This window comes from Myripristis murdjan, chromosome 10 (assembly GCF_902150065.1).
Source record: "Myripristis murdjan chromosome 10, fMyrMur1.1, whole genome shotgun sequence".
NCBI classification, from domain to species: Eukaryota; Metazoa; Chordata; class Actinopteri; order Holocentriformes; family Holocentridae; genus Myripristis; species Myripristis murdjan.
Window position 1 is genome coordinate 6419430 of NC_043989.1, and position 20227 is coordinate 6439656.

At 42.5% G+C, this 20227-nt stretch overlaps 1 protein-coding gene across 1 annotated transcript in view; it reads left to right on the forward strand.

Annotated features, from left to right (window-relative positions):
- The first annotated feature begins 1431 nt into the window (after nucleotides 1-1431).
- The window catches only part of fat2 (FAT atypical cadherin 2), a 106182-nt gene continuing 87386 nt past the window's right edge, over nucleotides 1432-20227 (forward strand). The window contains exons 1-2 of the mRNA XM_030061765.1: nucleotides 1432-1649; nucleotides 16453-19734. Of these exons, the coding sequence (XP_029917625.1) occupies nucleotides 16467-19734 (3268 nt within the window). The 5' untranslated portion in view covers nucleotides 1432-1649; nucleotides 16453-16466. The remainder of the gene's footprint in view (nucleotides 1650-16452; nucleotides 19735-20227) is intronic.

Genomic DNA, 20227 nt, shown 5'->3' on the forward strand with positions numbered 1-20227 from the left:
TGCTCAGGTCTGCCAGAGTTTTCATTGCCTGCCTGCAAGCTGTCTGTCCCAATACTTCCCGGTGCGAGAGGGCTCGGGTGTCAATACGGATGATCTTTTTGGCAGCATGGAGAGGAATTAAAATGTGCAACTTGTGTGGAAGCTGCTGATCCAGGTAGTGAAGGAGGGTAATAGATTCTCTGTGATTTGACCCGAGAGGAAGAGCCAGTATTTCTTTGATGGTTGAACCTCCAGATATAGCCTCTGGTGCATCGTCTGGAAAGTGTCAGCAGGATGAAGAAATCCAGAGCTTCTGTCCCAGGACATCTGACCTACACTTTTAATGGTGCATTATGTAAGATTTGTGCTATAGTGCTTAGATATGTCCTACAAGTGCTGTCCCGTGGCACAAGAGAAGTGAAACATACTGTATCTGTCAGGTTTTATAGGGCTGTTGATCAACACTTAGTCAGCCCCAGGTGCTGAGATTTCTGCCTTTGACTCACTTTCTAGCTTGTGTTGCGTTTTAAAACATAAAGTCACATAATGCACTTAATGCCCCTTTAGTTATTTCTCTGCTAAAGTTACACCCCGTCCCCACCCGGCCCCTGCCCTCCACTTTTTTTGTTCCTTGCCACAGTCACGGCCTGGAGCCGGCATGTGCGGGAGTGTGCACTGAGCATGTGCGCTGGTGTTTACACAATAAAAACACAAAGCCTGTTGATTTTCAGGCAGGGGCAGTGCGACTTAAAAACCACAGCGGCTAATTAGTCCCCTGCATTAGGCTGAGGTGGCTCACATTACTTATTTCTTGTGAGTCACATAGTGAATCTAGTCAGGAGTCATGTTGCATTCACTTACTGAAACTTTGAAGCGTTTTTTGATTCATTTTTTTTCCAGTGTGATTTTGTTTCAAGCACTGTATTGTACTCACAGTATTTCAATGTGTTTTAATCTTTGTCTGCAAAGGAAAATTCATGAGACTAAAGTTTTTAAATGATTTTTTTTTTAAATTGCTTAAAAAATATATTCAAAATTATTGAAAAAGTAACTGAAATGACATGACTCAAATTGAATTCTGTGTCGTGCAGAGGGACCAACATCTGACTTCCCAAAGCTCACTGGCAGTACTGGCTACAGGACAAGAGCACCAAAAGTGTTGTTTCAACTGGCAAACACATAAACAGACACACACACACACACACACACACACACACACACACACACACACCCTGGGAACACAGTTCTGGCTTAGGCCCAAAGGCCCAAGCCCATAGGCAAGAAGGGGGGGCAGCCCACAATCTGTGCACATAGGAGGTGTGTGTGTGTGTGTGTGTGTGTGTGTGTGTGTGTGTGTGTTGTGGGAGGAGGGACAGTGTGAGAAGTGGGAGGAGATGGGACTCCTGAGGGAGTGTGTGAGGTGTCTCAGCAGCACTTTGGTTCAGAGCCTTTCAAAGGACTGAAGTTAAGTTCGCGCTAGTGTGATCGGTAGGAAACACACTCCTACAGTGGCGCACGCGTGTGTGTGTGTGTTTTCATGGAATTTACACTAAACCGCTATGGGAGTACAGTGTTTGTCACCATCCTGTCAAAGGATTTTTAAAGTCCCTGAAGCGTAAGAGGAGAGGAGAGAAAGAGCTTCCTGGAAGAGTCACTCAACTGGACCTCAGGTAGACTTTCCTCTGTCATTCACCGCTCGCGCTGGCTTACACATTCAACTGGCTCAGTGTTTACTCTGATCAATAATACCTCTATTTAGTATCTATGAGTACTGATAAGTGCTGCTTAGGCGAAGCTTTAACCGCAAACTTCAATAAATAATTTAATAATACTTTACCTGAAGTGCATCATGACTGTTCAAAATCAGAAACAATAATTATCATCAGTGTAACATCATGCCTTAAGTCCTCACACCCCTAAAGGTTTTGCACACTGTGTTTACTAGATTATGCACTAACTATAATTATCATGCGCCAATATGCTTATAATTTGCTCATGATCCTTTATGTTGGCTTATGAACACAACATCAGGTGAAGTGTCACCCAAAAAGATTTCTGAAATGTGAGAGTGTCTGCACGAGCTATTATTTAAGTCACTGAAATGATTTGTTAGCTTTGACCGCTGACAGTTATCTCATTTGCTTGTGGCATTTGCATGGGAGAGGTGGAAGGAAGAGAGCAGCAGCAGAAGCACAAGCCAACGCATGCAGACAAGATCTTGAAGTTTCACTGGTCATAGCAAAATCCCCTCCTCTTTTCTCCCAGCTGGGATATCTGTCACAAACTGCTGCAGCGATGGAATTGCATTTTGTATGAATTCAAATCAGATCATTGGGTCATCTGCATTTCAGTGGCACAGCAATGGACAGTGTGCATGAGCTGGAGGATAGCTTGTGCCACCAGGGCGACTGTGATGACGAGTGCTAAGATAACCTTCCTCGCACTGGTGAAATTCTTTAGAAGTGACTTTTCCATTTGGAAAGCAACAGGTTGTTTTGCAAGCCGTTATTTTGCAAGTTGGTTGGAGGAAAACCTCATGTGACCTGCAAGTTACCTGAGGCAACACAGTCGTGTATAGGTGCCAAAGACTTTTACTTTCAACTGACAGTTAAATGTAGAGACAAACAAGCAAATGATTGATTTTCAAGTGGTAATCTTATGTTTCATGACCATGGGGCCTTGTCAAATTATTGTTCATGTTTAATAACTTGTAAAAAGCAAATGTCAGTGTTAATGATCAGTTGCAAAGTCTGTGTTTCTGACATGTAAAATCAGGCTTTTGGAAATGTGGGCATTTCTGCAGAACACTAACGCTTGCACTACAAAACACAGCATCTGAAATTCATACAGTGTGGTTTGAGAGCTTTTTAAATGACCTGATTGGTGATTTGGTAAAAGTTCATTAATGACAGTGCTGATAGCGTGCTGTTTGGAAGTCATTCTGACAGCTAGAGGCCGGGAGACTGGATGGAAGTGCCTGCCATAAAGGATGGATGGATATTACCTCGTATGATCAGTCTGGGTGTTTTTTTTTTTGTTTTTTTTCAGCAGCTGACAGACTGTCTTACTGACTGGCAGAATGTGAGCTGCAGAAAATTACAAAAAGGTGAAATGAGGTATTTCAAGTGTGGAAGCAGGGAGAATGAAAATTAGAGAGGCTCAACAGATACCGCTGAACCGCCCCGCCCCCCACCCTGCACACACACACACACACACACACACACACACACATGCTCACACCCCCACCTGTGCACCCCACTCCACCCCACCCCAGCACCCATCCCATCCCATCCCATACAACCAGTCCCATCTGAGTGGATGAGTCTGACTGACAGACTGGGCTTGTTAACAGGGAGCACTGGTAAAGCACAAGTGACCCCTCCCAGTAATTATAGTATTTGCTGTGAGGTCTGAGTGACCCTCTGGGTGTTTGTGTGCATGTGTGTGTGTGTGTGTGTGTGTGTGTGTGTGTGTGTGTGAGTGTGCAGTTAACTTGAAAGGGACCCACCGAGCACCCCTCCCACCCCCCACGACCCCGTCACATTACATGACCTAACCCTGCCCGACTCAGAGAGGACTGAACACAGCGAAACAGAAAAAAATACTCTGTGTTAAGATTAAGGTGTAGCGTGGTATAGTAAAGTATAGTACAGTACTGTATTGTATAGATGTAAGCAAGTATAGTGTAGTGTAGTACAGGAAAGTATAGCATAGTACTGTATAGTAAAGGTGTAATCAAGTATAGTGTAGTGTAGTATAGTATAGTATAGGACCATATAGTTAAGTGTAGCGTAATCCACTATAGTGTATTATAGTATGGCATGCTGTAGTACAGTAGAATATAACATTAGATGATACAGTATAGTATGTTATATTATAGTATAGAAAAGTACAGCACATGTTAAAGTAATATAACAGAGAATACATTACATTGTAGTGTAGTATGGTGGAATATAGCAATGTAGTGCAATGTAGTGATATAATATGGAGTCCTTTAAGTCATTTAGTCTCATATTCAGCATTAATGTAAATTTTCTTCAGACAAGTGGAAAAATTTGTCGGTGGGATGAGATAATCCCAGCTGTTTCCAGTGCTCAGTTATACTCATTTACGGAATTTATCTGGGAACAAGTGTGAATACGATGAAACCAGGCGGAATAAAGCAAATCAGACCGCTATTATCAAGAAAATGACTCTTGATTCAGCGAAACACTCTGGAAACCTTTTGATTAGCGCTGGAGACAAGTGGAACTGTCTCATCCCACTTTCAGATTTGTTTTACTTGTGGCAATAAATAAATGAATAAATAAATAAATGGATGAAATAAGATTTTAACACTCAATATGAGTCTAGATGGACTTGGTAGGATGGACATTTTTTTAAAAATTGCAGTTAGGTGTGAAGGAAGTCGGTGTCGGAGGTCAAACCCCGGCCATTCCATTCATTTCCTTATGGCTGATGATCATACATATGCACATTTTCCCAGGTTGCTATGCACTGAGCACTGTATTGCAGTACAGTCATTTTCATATATGGCAACCTGGACCACACAAGACTCTCTTAGTCGGTTCTCTTTGCTTTTTGGTGTTTCCTCAGTGTGCTGACGTCCTGACAGCGTTAAGTGCCACCAGGCTAGATGAGTGAAGTTGGTTCATCCTAATATAACCTCACAGCTCCAGTTTAGGGCTGCAGCGCTGTGGCTGTGGGAGAGGTTAGATCCAAGGCCTCGCCCTGCCCAACCCTTTAACCCTTCCAGACAGGGGTTAGGACTGTTCCATACCAATGTAACCCCACCCTAAGATAATCCAGGAGGACTGCTCTGAAATTAGACTCCTAGTGACGCAGAAGTGGCGATGTGTTGTTGGCTGCTCGGCACGAGGCGCTACTGTAGCTGCTACTGACGGCATTCCTCAAGAATTAATTAACATTTTTTCAGGGATTTAGCTCAACGAGTGCCTAACAATGAGTGCAACAGTTGGATCAAGATTCAACTCCTAGATTAGATTAAATTGGATTAGATTAAAAGGGAGGAATTGAGCTACTGCAGAAGAGCACAATATGATTGGGATTTATATCAAAACGGGTTATATTAATACTCTCAAGCTGCCAACTACAAAACTAATGTAATGTATGGATGGTTGAAATGCATTGGTATAATAAGTGGCAGAATATAAGGAGGTCAAGGGTCACTGCGCACTGAAGTCCTTTGAGAGAAGCGCTAAGGGCTAGAAAATTATTTTCTAATGAGGGCAAGTCAGAGCGAAAAGCAGAGAGAGATGTGAGACAGTAGATATGTCGGAGCCTCATGTTCACACTGCAGCTGGAAATTTCCCAATTGTGACCCCCCCCCCCCACCCTCCACATGTGATACAGATCTGATGCTTTCTAATTGGACTGAACAGCGAAAAGCAGCAGGGAGTTGCATTTCTTCCAATCCTCATCTGGATTGTCTGAATATGTGCTACATAATCAGATGCCAAGACATGCAAATCACAGGAGAGTCGTATTCAAATGCTCTAATTTGAAGCGATCAGCAAAAGCATGACAATATGCAAATCTTACATCATTCAACGGAGACGCCTGTCATGATTTTGGCTGAGACAGCACTGGCATGGAGGACATGAAGACACAATGATGGAAAGAAAGTCACATAGCCGACTTTAATGGTATGTGGAGGAGCGACAGACAAGCATGGCTGCACTGTGACGTCTTCGGCCATTGTTACTCCACACACGCATCTTCTCAATGTAGCTACCGGTTCACATTGGTATGGGATGCGGGTTACAGCCTAGAATAGATATGAACAGTCATCCAAAAAGAATAATGGATAAGTGCACCAGCTAAACGCATTAAATGTAAATATAATCTATTGTAGCATGTTGTCTGAGACGATAATACAAAATGGGCTTCGTCCCCAGAGGACATCTGTGTGTAAAACATGATGCAAGGACATCAGAGCCTCACACACTCACAAAGAGATAGTGCAAGATGTACAACAGACAGCCCATTGTACAAATAACTCTGGTAACAATTTACATAAACCTTTCACCAATGAGGGATTAGGAAGGATTATAGGGCATTATAATCAGGGATGTAGTGGAGGGCAAACCCACCTAAACTCAGTTTATCCACCTTTATAGGCTGATAGAGATCTTTCAGAGGAGACCTGTCTCCTAAAAATTACATTGTCATACAACTACATTCTGAGTTTTTTTGTCATGGATTTATTTGTCATGGGTTATATTTGTAATGTATCACAAGAATGTTTGTAATCCCTTAGTTTCAAGGGTCACACTTGGGGGCAGGTGGGGTGACGGGTGGGTCAAATAACCCACTTTCACTCAAGTGACCCGAGGCTAAGTCCAGTGCAAAGCAACAGTAGTGTTCGTTTTTTTTGCAAATGTTCCATTACATTACTGTAACCTTGTGCTTTTTATGCCAAAACCTGACCTCTTCCTAATCTTAACCAACTGTTTTTTTATGCCTAAACCTAAACCCCCTTTAATCTTATCCTAGTGGCTTTTATGTCTAAACCTAACATGAACCGAGCAGTGTTGGTGGCTGGAAATAGCTAAAATGCCACCTAACGTGATATGTAAGACATGTTGATTAGAAATGTGCTTGTGATACATCAATACACAACAAAATACATTTACCCCTGAACGTGACTCAGAATGTAATTTAGCTGCATGGGAATGTGATTTTTAGGTTGCTAAGTGTTAGATTTATAGCGTTGAAATTAAAGAGACAAATGCCAAAAATAAGGCTTTGTAATTGACATTAATAGTGGTTGTGATGCCTTAGGATGAGAACAGATCCGAGGCCATATTTTACCCAACTTTCAACCTACCGCTGCATCTCTGACTATAATGTGTCTGGATGATTTGAATGTAAATGCAGAACAAGATATGAGCAGGATTTTATGTCTCTGCTTGCTTTGGTCTTATGTGGATTTAACCACATGGTGCACTTTGCTGAATGTAAAGACAGTCATCCATTTCCTGTGTGATGACTTGTGCAACACAGACATGTTGGATCATGGAGCCGTATAGCTGCCAATCTGGCTTTGTAAACCCTGGGGTGTTTTATAATAGAAGGGCAGGGACTGTGGTTAGATTTGAATGAGCCAACTGTATACAACAGGCCCTGCCAGGCCCAGTGGCACAAAGGTAATTATCTCTATACGTTTGTATAGAGATTGTGGAGGAGTAAATCAAGGTAAAACACCGATGGTAGGGGTGGATTTTTCAGGGATTGAGAGGATTTTGAGGGTTGCTGTTTCTGTGCCAAACTCCTATAGCTCTACTCTTCCTCCTGTCCCTGCTATCCACTCTATTCATCACCTCAACCCATTTCCTGCTTTTTGTGCAATGATTACATCCCCGTTCTCAAATAGAAAGGGAAGAGAGGGCTCTGCTGGGATAAAATTGAAATATAATATCCAAGTAATGATTTGAAGGTGCTTTTTGGTCAAGGGTTTTTCAAAGAAATCCCCAAACCACAAAAGAATCAAGGTACCCTTCACTAAATGAGAATGCGGCTTTATTAATCTAGTATTTCCTAGGCTTTACAAAAGTTAAGATGATTCCCCCTTGGCAGCCTGCTTTTGTTGGAGATTACACATCCTTACCACAGGCAAAAGGGAGTCGTAATATTTTCTGTCTTGTCCTATTCAGCACCTATTTACATTTTAAGGTAGACTCGATGCTCTGTGAACACCTGGCAAACTAACAGTGTTGCTCGCACGTTGTCTTCTGTGTGAAATAAAATTTGCTTTCAGGCCATTTGTCATTTACATAAATATGTCAAAGTTAATTTCCTCCCTTTCCATTAAAACATATCAGCATCCATGCTCTGCACCTCCGTACAGTCCAGCAGCGTAATGAGTCTCTGCTGTGATATTAAAACCATGATGGATGGGGAGACGTTCACCCAGAGTCGGTCTTTGAAGTAGGCAGGCTTGCACTTTGGTAAAGAACCTCAGATTTCTTAATTACAACACGCCACCGATGTTGTGCCGGTCTTTTCAGATTAAGGAAGTGAAATAAACATCAAAATGCCATATCTGACAATGAAAAGTGCCGCAGCAGCTGGTCTCATTTAAATGAAGGTCTGTTTACAATATCAGGTGGTACGATGGTGTCTTGAACACCTGGCATGAGGTGCAGTCTTTTTAATGTAACATTTCCTAAAAAACCTATTAGTGTAGAAGTGCTTTTGGTGTCTGGGAAGCAGGAAGGAGTGACTCAGAGGTGATTAATAATGTAGCTTTACAGGGCTATTGCATTCAGAGTCACTCACCAGATGAAGCAGGTTAAAGCTGCACAGGGCCAAAAATTTTATGCAAAATTTCACACATCTTAAATTTTATTCAAAATTATACACATCTTATAATCCTAAGTCACAGTGTGGAGCTGCAAAAGAGGGCAGTATCCCATTCCCAAGAACTGAGATACTGTGGATTCACACAACTGTCTATGTCGACACTAATTTGAAATTTCCACTGCATAATTAACTCCTTATTGTAGGCTACCTGAAGAGCGAAATGCAAAAGTGTTTCCTGAAAATCAGAGTGGGAACACTCCACCCAGACAAAGCTGGCCTTGGTTGCTTCTTTCAGATTTACCACTTGAAATTAGAACTGAAATATTGGAAGTGTCAAACATGCCAAGAAGGTGTTGGAGCAGCTGTTCCCATTTTGATCAATCTTTGGTTGCTTCCAACAGAAAATTGAGCTCTGGAGTGAGGTGCAGCTTTGGGGAGCCCCCGCTTGTGACTTAGACTGAGAGGGTGATTGTGTTTTCATTTGAAGATAATCTCCAAATGCAGCTGTAAAGGTTTTCTATGTCTGGAAAAAGGCTCTCTGGGGAAGTGACAAGCGAACAGCAATCATACAGCTATAGCCTGAGGCAGAAAACTGGTAAACTAGCACACGAACACACTAACACAGCAGAATGTGACAGTGTTGAGTTTCTGCAGAACGGTACAGAGCCAGTCACACCAGTACTGACAGAGGGAATGAACATCAGGAATAAAGAGGCTGCAGGTTTTGCCAAATGCCTGCACTGGGAGCCATAGGGGTGACGGTGAAATGTGATCCAGGAAGCTGGAGCAGAACATGTGGCTGCAGGTCGCTACCTGGAACACACACAGGTGTCGAGGTGTGTGTGTGTGTGTGTGTGTGTGTGTGTGATGGAATGTCTGTGAGAGAGTATCTGTGTGGGGCAATAATGGGGTGTTTGATATAGTGTGTTTGAGTGTGTGTTGTGTGTGATAGAAGGAGGGAGAGAGAGAGAGCGAGAAGAGAAGAAACAGCTTGCGCTAGTAGGCTATTTCCTTTTCAGTGTGTGCACGTGTGAGATTGACAGGGATTAGTATGTGTGTGTGTGTGTGTGTGTGTGTGTGTGTGTGTGTGTGCATGAGTGTGTGTCTTCTCAGCCACAAATGACCTCAGTAGCTCTCCAATAACGATCGAGCTGTTTGTTCAGTCAGCTGCAGATCATGACAAGCACAAACAATGCACAGGAATTTCTCTGAGGTTCATATATACATGCTGAGGTTGGACATAAGCCCTGTCTCCTTTCAAAATTCACAGGAGACCGTGTTCTGAGCAAACCATGTCAAAATATATAACAACCAGGGTAGAAAAACAAAAAAAAGACACAGCCTGCCTGAAAAAGACTGCCATGATGGTGTATATTCAGTACAATTATAAGTAAAAGTGAATAGTGTGATGTGGTAGATTTATTTCCAAATGCAGCTTTCTGTGACCCAATAAACTCTCTTTAGCTGTCGTCTCTATTCAAAAACACTCAGAACTGCAGCTTAAACAGTCACATGAGGTAAACCTGAATAAACTGTCAGCTACCTTAGTGACGCAACTGCTGTGATTATCCAGAACGCTTGCAGCCTGTGGGTTGGCTATCATTATCATCATTTATTGTAAGAAAATTAGAAATCCTGTATTTTTCTGGGAATCCAAATGTGATACTACTTTTTACATTGATAGCCTACTTTTTAAACCAACAAACCAGCTGCCTTTCATAAAAATGAGAATATTTTTTTGAATTAACAATAGCGGTTACCTTTTGCTATACACTACAATACTTGTATTATTAACTTACTTCTGGGGTTGCCATCCGTCCACTTAAGTACAGAATCGTCCCGTGACTAGAAACTAAAGGACGCTATTTGCTTGGTATTTTTGAGAATCAATTCCATGCAAGTCTGTCAGAGAGAAATATTAAAGTGTGGTCAATTAAGACAGGGTGACTTGCCTGCTCTGTCATCCCTCAGCCGGTCTGTCATGCTGGGCTCCACTACCCAGAGAATGGCCGGAGATTTAAAAACCAAAGGCAATGGGAAAATAACTAGCATAGGGTGGGGTGCATGCGTACAGGACTTCTCACAACCAAGTATGTGAGCATTTTTGTGTTTCAAGTTTAAATAAAGCCAGCTACTAAGGGTAATGCAGATGTGAGACCCGTCATTTTGGACAAAATGAACATTATACAATACTGAATTATTTGTTGCAGGTCCACAGCAGTTGGAGCTCCTCCTAAGGTCATGTATCCATCAGCAGTAAGGGAAGACTGACACACATACACACATAATACAAACATAACGCATACATTACCGACTCTTCCACTGTTGAAACAATGTTGAACATATGCACTTTGCTTCATAATTCACATTATGTACAAGCCCTAAGGAGCCGAATGTAATAGAATAACATTGACAAGTAATGTCAGCTAGCTTGCTAGGAAAATTAAAAAAACACCAACTAACACACACACACACACACACACACACACACACAAAAATCTCTTTTTAGCACAGGGAAATTTCTTTTGATTTGTCCCGATGCTGAGGATGCTTCGTTTGGAAAGGTTGGCCCAAATTGTCCCCACATAAAACATATAGAGGCCTCTCCTCTGCATTTCAAATGGCTTTGGTGAAGCCAGCGTTTATAAACTTCTCATTTCGGCATCATGCATGAAATTGAGAGAGAGGGACTCGCAGAGGTCAAACTCAACATTACCACTGCCAGAGAGGACGAACATGTTTTGAGGACCAGGAGTCAGGACCATGAGCAAGGGCTGGGGGGGTTCAGCATCTGAGATGGAAAGCAAAAAAGAGCACTCTTTTTTTTTTTTTTTATCACACATCATAGCATTGTTTTGCATTTTACCAATTTGTGACCTGATATAAATGGATCCTAACTTTGGGAAACGCTGCATTAGATATATCACTGATGACTGTTAATGTGAGGCCTGCAGCTATCAGACATTCTATGAAAGAAGGGCAAATATGAAAATGAAAATATGTCATGTGTCTTCCTGGGTGAAATAACAAATTACCCAATCCACTTTGTAAATAGGTGTTGACACAGAGCCCTGGAAACTATTAGGCATTGTCATAAGCCACAGTGAAAATACTTACAAATACAAATATGTGCTCTTGTAGTGTTTCCCGCGAGGTTAAATAAAGGTAAATGAGCAGCTAAAGCCACTGGTAAGAAACAAGAGGAGGGCGACTCAAGGGGTAGATGAGGATGGATTACACCTCCCTTGAAAGTACAGAAATATAATGAATTCCATTTGAATCTGATGAATGTAATGCCAGAAATGTAATGAGTCCCACAAATCAGCATCATCAGCCCACATTCACATTCATGGTACTCAGCAGCTCACACACTATCTACATAGGCAGTCTCTGTAGAAGTCCCCAGTTTATTGCATGTTTCCTGGGCTAGTGCAGTTTTGCCACAATTGTGAGACTTGGAAAAAGTGTTTTCTTCTCTCTTTGCTTTCTTTTCAAGGTTAAAGTTAGAGGTAAATGTGTTAAGTTGTAAACACTTGAGTGGAGAACATAATTTAGTTTTAAAATATACTCACTTTCTGCTGTGCATCATTCAAGAAAGCACTGTGTGTAGTATTAATGCATCCTAAATGTGGTATACATGTTTGAGGAGAGGCTAACAATGGCTGAAAGTGTTTAGACAGGTCAAACTCATGTAGTGCCTTAACCACAAAAAAAAAAAAAAAAAAAACATTGCTTTACAAGGCACAGGGTTAAAAAGGACATAAAACACATTAGTCACTCTGAAAGGATAGAGGTGGTTACAAGTTAAATGCATTAATGCATGAAGGGGCTCTTCTACAGGAGTCCTCACTACATAACAGCAAACAAAAACTAACATACAATATATAAGGAATATACAAGTATTGGGGTATACAATTTGTTTATATGTTTTGGACTATGGTGTTTTGGAGTTGTAGATATGTCCAGGGTCTACAATGTCCAGGGTCTGTCCAGGGTCTACAATGGGACGTAGCCACTTAGTCTAAATAAAGATAGGCCATGAAATCTATTTTAATCCGACTTTGCAGATGTGAAAGATAGAAAAATGACACTACAGAAAATCAGGCAAGATTACACGATGCCCTAATCCCCTTCCCAAACCCAAACAGTGGCCTTACCTATGTAATCTGATTATATGTCACCAAGTTGGCTGAGTCAAGATAAAACCCACATACCTGCCACCCTCCACTGAAACCTCAAGCGCCAGTCTATCTACAGGCACACACATTAACATACATTCTATACCAGGGAGAGCTGTTTTCAAAAACCCACATAAATTATGAGATGATTTATGACACCGGTATTCATAACTTCTGGCACTATATCAAAACATCTTTTCTCTTGCCTTTTGCCTTGTGCCATATCATTCATCTCAGCATCAAGACGCCACGGCCCTGACAATGGGGGCAGATGATTTTTTTTCACAGCAGGATTTATTTTGGGATAAAACGTATATACATATATGAACAAGCAAATTCCTGGTGCCGGTTTTGTTTAGGGGTGAAAGTGACAAGTGAGAAGAATCTTTTCATCGCTGGTCTTTGTGGAGCAGCGTTCCTGCCCCCCCAGATTGCTCTGTGTAAATTGCTTTTAGCTGTGGATGGCTGTCACAGAGGCAGTGAAGGGCAAAGTATTCTGCCCTCCAGTTCCCTCTGCAGTCAGCTCTGGGGTTTATGAAATTCAAGCCGCCATGGTGTGGTCATGGATCACTGTAAGCCGATGTCTTTTCATGTTCCCGTGAAAATTTTGGTTTGTTTTTCCATGCAACAGTGCGAAACCCAGATGCACAAAAATGCCAATTTGTGTTAAGCGATGTTTTAGTGCAGGGCTGTCAAACTGGTGCCATGGAGGGCCACAAGGCTGCAGGTTTTCATTCCAAACAAAAACTACACCAGGTGATTTCACTGATTAGTCCCTTCTCTCTGCTTGAAAGTGAGGTAATCAGTGAAATCACCTGGTGAAATCACATGGTTGCCTACGCCCTCCACATAAACATCTGGGTTTAAAACTGGATCATGAATTTTGTTGCTATTTCATATACTATTTTTCTTAAATCTCCCTTTTCAACCTATGCGAGTCATTGACCATTTCACTGTATAACTACAGGCTTTACCTGTAGAGAAGTATTCAGCACAAAACCATCCAGACTCATGGCACACCTGAGCATCTCTATTTATTATTTTTTTTTTAGCGTAGTGTAACTGAGAGATTCGCTACATGGATAGATTAGTAACTACAATACAGCTTTGATGAGTGCCACTTTGGCATTTCCTGGTTGCACACAGATAGCATCAACCTTGACAGGCTGCAGCCTAGACAGGTACTGCGCATGCGTCCCACTAAACGTCCCTCGCAGTCATCTGTGAGTGAGTGAGTGATCCCAATTTGCTGTGCACTGTGGAGAAAACAACATCCTAACCAGGCATTGCCCACTGTTACAGTGAAAGTTAACATTTCAGAGGATATTGATTATATCAAATATGTGAGAGTGAGATTCATATCAGATTAAGATGCAGATTACTGGCCTAGGACATGACAAAGGACAAGTTATCTTCTTCTTAAACTGAAGGAGAGTGATTCCCAAAAACAGCGTAAAAAAGTTAAACAAACACCATTTATCATATGTCCTAAAAAGAGGACCTAATATTACTCCTTTACCAATAAAATATTTGACGTAATATATGACATTTGTTCAGCTGATACATTTTTCTCTTAGTAATGTGAGTTATGTATTCAATTCAACTGTGTGTGGGATCTAGATGGTTTTTTGTTTGTTTTGTTTTTTTGTGAAAGCAAACGTTTCATGGCTCAGGGCTATGGCTCAAGAGATGCACAATGCCCCGAAAGCAATCACCAACACAGACCTACACTTGCATCAATTTACATTTGGATCAAGACTGAACCACCCTTGATCATCCATATGATACAGAGTCATCAAACTACAAATCCCCTTTTGTAGCCCCACTCCGATTTAGGCTTAGAGGTAATCATCTTGATGAGTAGTTGTTGCTAGTATTCGTCAAAGGAATAATTATGGGGAAAGGCTTTGGTTGCCACCTGTCTGAAAAAGCTTGGAGGCAACTTTCGGGTCCTGAAACAATGTTTTGCTTTGCTTTAGTTTGGTCAAGGCATGTTGGAACAGGAGTCAGATACCTCGCCACAGGCTTTCACTCTGTTGTTGTGTCACTGTGTGTTTTGTGTCCATTTGGAGTATTTGCAGAGCTGGAGCTTGGGAAATGAATGATGTATTCACAGAATAGTAGAGATGTCAGGGTTGTATGTCTTATTCCCACATAGCAGATGGGTCTGGCCCGGATCCGGTATTAAGGCGGCACTGCTGGGCTACTGCTGGCATGGCAAGTGGTATGTTAACCGGATGTGGGCCAGGTCTGGAATTGATGGCACTGTTTATGTGACGGCATGCCACATGTGGGCCGATTGTGGTTGGGTTTATGTGGCCCAGATCTGTCTTATATTAACTGACGCACATAGCTTCTGTACAAATAAAGAACTGTTAAGTCTTACCTTTCAAATGTTTTTCTACCTTGTCTCACACATCACCACCCCAAAATACATATACACTCCTAAATCAGTTGAGTCTTTCAGAGTTTACAGTAATAAGTGAATTTAAAATGATAAACAAATCCACAACACAATAATGAGCTTCAAAACTGACAAAAAAAAAAAAAAAAAACTTTATTTCTCAGAATCGAATGAGTAGCCTAATAATTAAAACTGATGGCCTTAACCTTATTGTTGAGTTATCAAGGACAACTTCGTGTTTTTGTGTTGAGAAATATCATATATTAAATATATTATTTATATTAAAAGAAAACGTTCACTGCCTGAGTCCTGAAAGACTGTCCGCTGATTGGTCGTGATGTTTCCCTGACAGCCAACCAATAAAACCACCGCTTGGTCGCCACTGAACGTGTCAGGCTGTGTCCTTCGCTCTCATTGGCCAACTCTCAACATGTGACTCCGTTTCCTGTGCTCTCATTGGCTTTAGCTACTTCCTGTTGTAAATCCCGCGCACAGAATTGAATGTTTACTTTGGAGCGCGCTACTTTGAGCAAAAGAGAGAAAAGAGGAGGTATGTTTACGGTCTTATTATATCCACTTGTACAGTTTCTTAATATTGTTGATTAAGGAATAACTTTGTGACTTAACACACAGTGCACATATATCCCTGCAAGCTGTTATGTGTTGTAACAGTATTCTGTGGGTTCTGTCACCAGCAACCGACCCGTGGTCGTCCCGATGCTGTAGCTGCTGCTTCAGTTGGCAGGAAGCGGACATGCAGCTTGTAGGAACCTCCGTGAACCACAGAGTTGAGGCAGAACAGTCGCACGACATCAGAGGGAAAACCAAAGGACATTTTCTCTGTAAAATATGACCCGGTTTTACTAAAATTGCTGTTTTATGCAAGTATGAATGTGCATCCTTAAGTCTGGAAGCCAGGGTTAGCGGTCAAAGTTACATAGTGTTGCTACCCTGTATGTTGAACTTCTGTTTACCTTGTACATGGAGTGATGCCATAGGCAGTCAGTGTTCATTCATATGTGGAATGTTGAATGTTGAATGTTCAATTCATACTGAATTCTCATTTAATATGAATTGCTTGTTATTTAGAACATGTTCCATATCAAAATAAATACAAGTCATTTGTATAATTGTACCACCGTTGTTGAGTCATTTTTAATCTGGGCCAAATAGGGCATGTGTGGTTATTACATGGCTTGATTAAGGTATACTTGAGGCTGACATCTGGTGCCAGTGCAGAAACTGTTCGGGGCCAGAACAGGACCAGCAGTGTGTCCGCAGCTGGCTTTGTGCTGGCCCATGTATGGGCCAGCTCTGGCAAATGAGATCTGGGCCACCAAAGGGCCGTCATTCTTTGCGGTATGTCGGCCGAGTGTAAGTGCATTATGTGGGCCAGAATTGGGCCAGACCAATTTTGCTATGTGGGTTATGGTGTATAGTAATTATTTATGCAAACCAACAAGGCTAAAGTAGTCATTGTGTGTCATTAATTTATATTATATCCCAGAGACTTCTGCTATCGCTCATTGAGTTTACATAACATTTTTGTGTCTTTCTCCATCCCAGGCTTGAGGATCCTCATGGAGATACTGAAGATGGCTGCTCCGGGAGCAACCATACTCACAATAGCGATGGTACTCCTGAACTCAGCCAGGTGTCAGGGGAGCATGGGAAAGGGAAAGGACAGCTCACCAATGAGGTTCACGCACCACCTGTACAACACCACTATCAATGAGAACTCTGCCCCACGGACGTATGTCGAGAGTCTGGTTAAGATGGGCATAGAAGTAACAGATATATTCTGGGACATCAAATATAATATAGTTTCAGGTGACGATGATCAGCTTTTCCAAGCTGAGGAAGTCAAGATTGGGGATTTCTGTTTCCTACGGATCAAAACACGCAGCAGTAACTCAGCACTCCTGAACAGGGAGGTCAGAGACAATTACATCCTCACTGTTGAAGCCACCGAAAGCACTTTTGACCTCCAGGCCAAAACCAAGGTGTCCGTCCAGGTGCTTGACACTAATGACCTGAAGCCTCTGTTCTATCCTGCTTCTTACAATGTAGCCATCAGTGAGGACACACCACTTCAGTCCAGTCTAGTCAGGGTGAGTGCTACAGATGCCGACATCGGCAGCAATGCTGAATTTTACTACTCCTTCACCAGCAGAGTCCATCCATTTGCCGTGGATCCTTTCACAGGCATAGTCAGCCTTATCAAGAAGCTCAATCACACTCGAATGGAGAGATACGACCTCACTGTTTTAGCTGAGGACAGGACCAAGAAGATATCTGGTGTTCAGAAATTTGGTAACGTTGCCAGGATAATAGTAAATGTACAAAAGGCCTCCTCTGTATCTCCAGTCATAACACCTCATCCCAACCAAAGAGTTTCTACAAATGGCAAAATAACTATTGATGTCCATGTGGACTCTGGTGTAAAGCCAGTGGAATCCCTAAATGTTGTTGGAGGGGATCCTCACAAGTGCTTTGAGATTATCCCCTCGGGTGTGCAGGGCAATGACTTTCAAGTGATCTCCACCAAGCGGATTATCTGGTCTCACACCCCATTTGGGCTGAATTTGTCCCTTCAAGCTAAAGACAGGAGCATCCCGGCTTTGCTCTCCCGAATTACACAAATCCATGTTCCGGCCCATCATTACAGTCCATTGGCATTTCTGGAGGACACTTACATTGTTACGCTGAGTGAATTTTCACCACCAAAAACTCACGTGGTCAGGGTCTCTGTCAATTTCGTCCCATTTAATGTTACCTTCAGTATTAAAAATAACCCAGACAGTACAAAGTTCAAGATAAACCCCAAAACAGGAATTATCATAACCACTGAGAAATTTGACTATGAGACAAAGGATCGATATGAGTTTGACATCATTGCCAATCAAGGTGAAGCTGAGACTCACATAGTAGTGGAGATAACAGATGAAAATGACAACAGCCCAACATTCACCCAGAACTCCTATCAAGCCACACTGGAAGAAAACACCCCTGTTGGTAGCAGTGTATTGACAGTAACAGCCATAGACGAAGATAAAGGCAAAAATGGATTTGTGACTTATTCCATCGCCAACTCAGGCCCTGTACCATTCACAATAGACCCATTCACAGGTGTGATCGCAACCTCAGAACATTTAGACTATGAGCTGATGAAACGTCAGTACCACCTCAGAGTGTGGGCCTCTGACAGCGGCAGTCCCTTCAGTCATGTCAGTGAGTGCGCCGTGACAATCACAATGAGTAATGTCAATGATAACATCCCTCTGTTTGAGAAGGTGGACTGCCATGCCACAATGCCACTAGACTCACCTGTGGGACAAACGATTGTCGAGCTGTCGGCCATTGATTTAGACGAGCTGGAGCAGCTGAAATATGTCATCGAGTCAGGGAATGAGCTCCGACTGTTTGCTGTCAACTCGGTATCAGGAGCCATCTCCCTGCGCCAACCAATTCCTCCATTTATAACAGGAACAGAGGTGGTTTTATTTACCTTGAGAATCATAGCCACAGATGGTAAACATCACTCTGAACCTTCAGTTGTCACCATAACTGTCTCTAGTAAAGGTGACAATGCTACAGTCTACTGCCGGGAGACGGGCATTTTCAAACAACTGACTGATAAACTCATAGAATCAATCAAACCCATTTTAACAGACCAGGAGGACGAATCGTTCTCGGACATTCACATCATCAACAGACATTCTCCAAAGTTTGACCTAAGTGTCCCTGGTTCTATTGACGTCACTGAGGACCACCCACTGAATAACACCATCATTCAGTTGAAAGCGACTGATAATGACACTGGGTTCAATGGCAAGCTGGTGTACGCTATATCAAGTGGGAATGAGGATGGCTGTTTCTCCATTGACACCTTCTCTGGTGAACTTCAGTTAGTTTGCCCATTAGACAGAGAGAGCAAAGAATTCTACATTTTAAACATAACTGTTTACGATTTGGGAACCCCGCAAACATCCGTGTGGAAATTAATTGCGGTGAATGTTATGGATGTAAATGATAATCCTCCGTTTTTCAGTCAGCCCAGATATGTGATACGCATCCCTGAAAACACAGAGGTGGAGTCCAGCATATTTAAAGCTCATGCAGTGGATTTAGACACAGATGCCAGCGGTAGTGTCGAATACTCCCTGCTGACAGCCACTGAGCTGTTCAGAGTTGATGAACTGACGGGCGAGGTGAGGGTGACAGGGCATTTGGATCGAGAAATCTCACCCAGGCATGATCTGCGGATTGAAGCGAGAGACCAGGCCAAACTCGGCCATCAGCTGTTCTCTACCACCGACTTAGTGGTAGTACTGAAAGACATCAATGACAATCCACCCAAGTTTATGCCCAAGATTTATAAAATAAAAGTTCCTGAGGATGTTCCTGTGGCCACAGTGTTGGTCTGGGTGGAAAGTGTCGATTTAGATCTGGGCAGCGGAGGTCTCATCACCTACAACCTCAAGAACACAGAGAACGGGGTCTTTCACATTGACCCCTCCACGGGTGTCTTGACCCTCGAGAAGGAGCTGGACTTTGAGAGGTGGCCATCTTACAACCTCACAGTGCGTGCCGTCGATCACGGCCTCCCTCGCTCGCTCTCGTCCTCCTGCTTCGTGGAGATTGAGGTCCTAGATGTCAACGAGAACCTCCACCGGCCCGCATTTTCTGAGTTTGTGTACGAAACCAGTGTGATGGAAGATGCTGCAGTGGGGACATCGGTGGTAACGCTGACGGCTTCAGACAAGGACCTGGGACGGGATGGAGTGGTCCGGTACCACATTCACGATGGCACTGGTCTGGGAGTCTTCACCATCAATGAGGAAACAGGTAAAAAAAAAATGGTTATGGTTATGTATTACTGTATTTCTCATTGTACTTTTGGTGTACTGGTGATTATGTTACCTGTACAGAAATGATCCTTTCCCTTAACCCCCTCCAGGGATCTCAGGCCAGGGTCAGTTACATAACAACAACATTGGAGCACAAAGGAATTCAGTGTTAACAACAAAAAGGACTCAGTGTAAATTCACTGTAGCCACTGGATCTGAATGCTATCTCTTTTAAAAGTTCCTGTGCAACGCTACCTAGCAATCATCTCTCAGTTTGTATGCCAGATGAAATGTCTATGCTGTGCTGTCATGGAAGATGGGACTTCAGAGTAATAATTTCTTTCAGTCATTTTTCTTAGCTTGTGATAAGACAAGGTGACAAATGCATGTACAACATGATATTTTCTCCACAGTGGTTAAGGCGGTTGTCTTTTTTTTCCAGCATATCCTGTAGAAAGGACTCGCTTTGACCTCTCAGCATATCAGAGTGC